Source organism: Myotis davidii, unplaced genomic scaffold (assembly GCF_000327345.1).
Source record: "Myotis davidii unplaced genomic scaffold, ASM32734v1 scaffold1047, whole genome shotgun sequence".
NCBI classification, from domain to species: Eukaryota; Metazoa; Chordata; class Mammalia; order Chiroptera; family Vespertilionidae; genus Myotis; species Myotis davidii.
Window position 1 is genome coordinate 106,008 of NW_006298367.1, and position 6,396 is coordinate 112,403.

The 6,396-nt window shown below is 47.4% G+C and overlaps 1 protein-coding gene across 1 annotated transcript in view; it reads left to right on the top strand.

The window, feature by feature from the left end:
• LOC102770333 (apoptosis-associated speck-like protein containing a CARD) overlaps positions 1-879 on the top strand; it is a 1,890-nt gene extending 1,011 nt beyond the window's left edge. Inside the window, exons 2-3 of the mRNA XM_006774063.2 lie at positions 181-240; positions 552-879. Of these exons, the coding sequence (XP_006774126.1) occupies positions 181-240; positions 552-808 (317 nt within the window). The 3' untranslated portion in view covers positions 809-879. The remainder of the gene's footprint in view (positions 1-180; positions 241-551) is intronic.
• Positions 880-6,396: the final 5,517 nt, after the last annotated feature.

Genomic DNA, 6,396 nt, shown 5'->3' on the forward strand with positions numbered 1-6,396 from the left:
AACCCAACCCCCAGCCGAGCATTTATCCCTGGGGCTCTTTCGCTTCCTGTTTCTCCTGCCCCCGAATAAAGCTCTTCCTGCTGGGGAGGGAGGCTTCCCGCGCTCGGTCCTGACCCCGCGAGCCTGGAGACACCATGGGAAGGGAGAGGAAGGGCCCCTTATGCGTCTCTTTCCTTACAGGCTCTGGAGCCGCGCCAGCAGGGATCCGGGCCTCTCCTCTCCAGGTGCCAGCCATATCAGGTGAGGCCTTCACACCCAAACTCACCTTCCTGGGCACCTCACCAGCCTCACCGACCACAGCCCTGCACAGCCTATCTGCCACCAGAACACTCGCATTGGGGGAGAGCAAGGTTGGGCCAGCCCTCCCACCAGCCCACCTGCTCACACACCTTGGGCGGAGCCTCGCTGGGGAGATGTTACACTCATCGCACTGTCTCTGGAGCCCCACCCCGTTAGGGCGCATTTAGAGCCAATCTGAAGCGAGCAGGGTTCCGCAGGAACAGGCCCCAGTCCCCACCTGTTCTCATCTGCTCTCCCCGTCCTTCCCGCAGCCCCGCACTTTGTGGACCGGCACCGGGAGGCCCTCATTCAGCGGGTCACAGACGTGAACGGCGTGCTGGATGCTCTGTACGGGAGCATCCTGAGGGAGGAGCAGTACCAGGCAGTGCGAGCAGAGGCCACCAATCCAGACAAGATGCGGAAGCTCTTCAGCTATGCTCCAGCCTGGAACCTGGCCTGCAAAGATCGGCTCCTTCAGGCCTTGAGGGACACCCAACCCTACTTGGTGGACGACCTGGAAAGGAGCTGAGGCAGCAGCTGGAACTACCAGGGGTTGGACGTGCAGAATGAGTGATTTTTTAAATAAAAAGTCCGCTTGTACTTTTGTGGGTTTTCCTGCTTCCAGCCTGGCCGGCCGCACATGCAGAGCTCAGCTACACAGCTCAATGCTGCGGAGGCTCAGGGGCAGCTCGCTGCCTTCCAGGGGTAGGGCAGCAGGCTCCCCAAACTGTCACCCTTCCTGCCTGTCACCATGCGAATATTCCTCATTCAACAGTTAGTGCTCCTCCAGGGCTATGCGAGAGGGTCCGCCCTCGAGACTCTAGCTAGCCCTGTAGTGTACGTTAGAGAGGCGTGTACAAAGGGTCTGGACGGTGGGAGCCAGGTGTGTCAGAAGGCATTGAACTTAGGGCACTCTGCTAGCGGGCAGAGCTTCTCTTTTGCCTGTTCCATGGCAAAGAGTAATTGTACAATTAGAGCAATTTCCAGGGGGAGACAGTAGCATCTAAACATGGAAGACCACAGCTACCAAACAAAATTCTAGCGTTCCTTCTGGCACTGACAGCAGCAGGCTAAATTACTCCCTTTGCTCCCTGCCACCCCCTGGAGGTTATAGGTTACAGTATGCCCAGAAAACATGCCAATCACAAGAGCAAAACTTCATGAATTCTAGTAGATATTCTTCTTGTGATGGAATTAAAGGAACTGAGTACATACAGGTGACCCTTGAACATGGGGGTTAGGGGTGCTGGCTTCCTATGAAGTCTTAAATCCACATAAAACTAGTCAGCCCTCACAAAATAAGCAAAATAGATTCATAGTCTGACAGCTGTCAGAAGGGAGGGGAACTGCGGGGCTGAGTGAAAAAGTGAAGAGATTAAGCCCCCAAAAAACAAATACAAAAAAGCACATCAGCCCTGGCCAGTTTGGCTCCAGATTGAGGGTCAGCCCTCGGACCAAAGGGCCTCAGGTTCAAATCCGGTCAAGAGCAGGTATCTTGGTTGCAGGTTCGCTCCCTGCCCCTGGTTGGGGCACGTACAGGAGGCAACCAGTAGATGTGTCTCTCACATCGATGCTTCTCTCTCTCTCTCTGTCTCTCCCCCTCCTCCCTCCCTCCCTTTCACTCTCTCTTAAAAAAAAAAATCAGTGGAAAAAACATCCTGGGATGAGGATTAAAACAACAAAACAAAAACATCTGACACAAAATAGTATTGTGATAGCTACAGGGGAAAGGGGGGAGGGGGTAGAAGAGGGTCCAGGGGGATGAATGGTGATGGAAAGAGATTTGACTTGGGCTGGTAAACACACAATACAATATACAGATGATACATCACCAAACTACACTTAAGCCTATATAATTTTATTACCCAACTAGTGACTGGTGCACAGATTCATGCACATGGAAAGGAAATTAATTAGAAGGTGGGCAGCAGGGCAGAACTGGGCGAGACTGGCTGGACACACCCTGGAGCCAACCTCCTACAGTCCCTCCCCGGCGTCAGCTGAGTGAGTGGGGGTCCCTCCAGCAGGTGGGGGTCCCTCGACCTGGCCTGCAGGGATCAGGCCAAAACCAGCTCTCTGACATCCCCCAAGGGGTCCTGGAGTGCGAGAGGGCACTCTACAAAGTTGCTGTCATAGTACAGGGTATACAGGGTGTGGAATGCAAACACAAGTGTGCAGTAAACCAGATTCGGGGCCAACAATGCCTTAGCAACAAACCCACAGCTGAAGGTGGAATCATGTGGCCCCTTGAGGAATCGGATTCCCTCCTCTCTCATTTTTAGGGTGCATCACCTGAGAACCCCTGCTGCCAAGTCAGTGCAGCTCAGCAGCTCCTGCATTGAGCGTCTGCCCCCTGGTGGTCAGTGTGCATCATAGCAACAGGTCAGATGGGCAGAGGGACAATTAGCATATTAGCCTTTCACATAGATAGATGTCACCCAATAAATGCAATAAACAGGTAAAAAAAAAAAAAGTCAGCCTTCCACATACAGATATGGAGTATCTTCCAAACTGTGGAGTCCACCCTTGTACAACTTGCATCTGAACTGTGCAGGTCATCTGAAAAAACTCCACTTACTAACTGGACCTGCACAGTTCAAACTCATGTTGTTCAAGGGCCAGCTGTCTTTCTCCAGAAAAAGCACTTAACGAGCCTTCCCAGAGCCTGTTAGGAAACCAGGATCCTAGGACAACAATCTGCATACACTTTGCACCAAAATCCTTTCTAGTTGTAGAGCAGTGAAGTGCTGGGGTAACCAGGGTGCGAAACAGGAGGCCCTAAGGAGGAGCCTTGGTAGTTAATCAAACAGGGATCCAGGTATGAGGGTATAAGGTGATTGGTTCTGTGCCACTCAAAATGATATGCTAACCCACAATGAACAAAGCTACGAGATTTCATTTCAATACCCTCACCTAGATGACGCAAATGCAGTGTTAATTCCCCACACTCCTTCTGGGGTGTGTGTAGGATCTCACTCTGAGTCTGTGCAACATTTCCCTATTCTGACCTGGGTCACCAGAGCAATAGGAGAAAACAGGCGGTTAGCTATAGGAGGAGTCTACCAAGACGGGAAAATGTGCTTCCTGTCAAGTGGGATAGCTAATGCTACTTGGGACTCCAGGAGAAAATGTAAGCTTCCCAAAAGGTAGGAATCAGCCCCCACACCTCAGAACCGCGTGCCCTAGTCCTTTCTTTGGCCAGTTACCGATAAAATGTTGATCCATCCTTAACCCTCTTCTACCAAGTCTTCTTGAGACTTATTCAATCCAAGATATGCTCAATCACATGTTCTGCAAGGACCTTACCATTTCCAAAAGTGAATCTGTCTTCCTTTTACCAACCCTGCATTAGATGTACCAGTTAATAATAGTGGATTTTGTAAACAAAGAAGACACGATAGCCCTAACCGGTTTGGCTCAGTGGATAGAGCATTGGCCTGCGGACTCAAGGGTCCCGGGTTCGATTCCGGTCAAGGGCATGTACCTTGGTTGCAGGCACATCCCCAGTGGGGAGTGTGCAGGAGGCAGCTGATCAATGTTTCTCTCTCATCGATGTTTCTAACTCTATCCCACTCCCTTCCTCTCTGTAACAAATCAATAAAATATATTTTTTTAAAAAAAAAAAAAGAAGCACATACAACATCCTAGAAGGCCCTGGAGCCCACCATGAAGTTGTCTTGCCACCCCCAACTCCCAAGGTACAAATGAGCATTACTCCCACCCCTGATCCTGTCATTTCTCTCTGATAATTAACTCACTACCCAATGGGACCTAGAACATTCCATTCTTCTGCCTCACCCTACCTAAATACCTTTATACAAACTGGTTTTGTCAACCTGGTTTTAGAAGCTCATAATACACCACACCTTCCTGATCCCACTAAACACCGAGCATTGTCTTCTTTCTGAAGCGATTTGGCCTTGCAGCCGATGTTAATGGTTGACCTGGATCAACCCATGATTTTGTGCATTTGGGATTCTCAAAATAAATCCACTTTTCATCGCCAGTCACAAGTCGATGCAAAAAAGACTTACTTTTGTGCTGTTAAAGCAACATTTTATTGATGACTTTTCAGTTTTCCATTTGTCTTTTGTTCAGTTGATGTGGCACCATTTTCCTCCCTTTAAAAATCTTACCCATTGCTTGTAAATGGTCAGAAATTGTTTGCTGAACAACATTTAATCTTTCTGCAAGTTGTTTTTGCGTTTGACACGCATATTCATCCAATAATGCTTGTAATTTTTGGTCTTCAAACTTTTTTGGTTGACTTGGATGTCTTTGTCTTTCACATCGAAATCATCACTTTTAAAGAGTTTAAACTATCGTTCACAAGTATCTTGAGATGGAGTATGTTCACCATAAGCTTCCCAAAGTATTCAGCAGCACTTTTCTTCAAAATAATGAATTAAAACTTCCCGAAAATGTTTTTTTGGCACAAAATTTGACACTTTTAAGTGTAAAAATATCTATGATGTTAACACCTTCAGCAATTCTGACATACAAAGTTTTGAAGCTTGTTGTCACAAAATAGCATACATATCAAATCGCATATATATCAACATATGTGGAACTCGCATCTATTGAAAAAAATCCACATCATTAACCAGTACACCTAGTATCTTGACATGTGGCAACAGCAGCAGTCTAACCAGAAATCTTACCATGTTCCATAAAGCCTAGATATTAGTCAGTCTTGCAATTGCCTTGCTATTCAACTTCACTGGTCCCATCTGGTTTATGCCTAATGTCTTACCTGCTTTCAAGGACCTGGATGATCAAAACTGATCATGAAAATGGACTTCAAGTCTAATATTAGGATCCCTAAACTCTCATTCCAGCCCAGCCTGTAAGAACCTACTCAACCTCTCCTATTTTCCTCTCTACCTACCCCATGGTCTCAGCATCCCTATTTGTTCACACCCTGTGCCCTAGCACATGCTGGTCCCTTACTTCTGAACACCTTAACCTACCTGTCCTAGTGTGCACATTGAATGCCTTCCTCTGGGCCCCAGGACACTTCCTACAGTCTCTGTGTAATGCAAACCATATTGTCATGGTATATTTTCACCCAGGATTATGAGACTGACCCCATAAAAAGATAACTTTCTAGCCTAACCAGGTGGCTCAGTTGGTTGGAATTTGGTTGGAGTGTCATCCCATACACCAAAAAGGTGGTGGGTTCAATTCCCGGTCAGGGCACATACCTAAGTTGCAGGTTGGATCCCTGGTTGGGGCGCAGAGAGTACCGGCAGCAGCTGATGAATGTTTCTCATATCAATGGTTCTCTCCCTCCCCCCACCCCTTCCATGCTTTTTTTTTAAAATATATTTTATTGATTTTTTACAGAGAGGAAGGGAGAGGGATAGAGAGCCAGAAACATCGATGAGAGAGAAACATTGATCAGCTGCCTCCTGCACACTCCCCACTGGGGATGTGCCCCCAACCAAGGCACATGCCCCTGACCGGAATCGAACCCGGGACCCCTGAGTCCGCAGGCCGACGCTCCATCCACTAAGCCAAACTGGTCAGGGCTCATGCTTTTTAAAAAAATAAAATAAACATATCGTGTGAAGGCTTAAAAAAGAAAATCTTCCCAACCTCTGTGCAAGTGTCTTGCATATAAAAAGTAATCGATGAATGACAGCTACTGTGTACCCCTAGTGTCTAACAGTATATATTTTTTAATATATGTTTTTTAACAGAGAGGAAGGGAGACGGATAGAGTCAGAAACATCTATGAAAGAGAAACTTCGATCAGCTGCCTGCTGCACACTCCCTACTGGGTATGTGCCTGCAACCAAGATACATGCCCTTGACCGGAATCGAACTGGGACCCTTGTGTCCGCAGGCTGACTCTCTATCCACTGAGCCAAACCGGTTAGGGCAGTATATTTTTTTTAAAACTTCACAGAAACCTTGTGATTCCCGATAGATGGGGCCATAGCTAACACTTCCTTGTATAACTGTTAGTCTTAAAAAGAGAAGCTACTCTCTCTCCCTCTCCCTTCCTGTGGAAAATCAATAAAATATAAATATATATAATTTTAAATGAGCTGGCAGCAGAACCAGCTCCTCAGAACCAACATCCTCTGCTATTTTTGTCTATATCCATTCTCC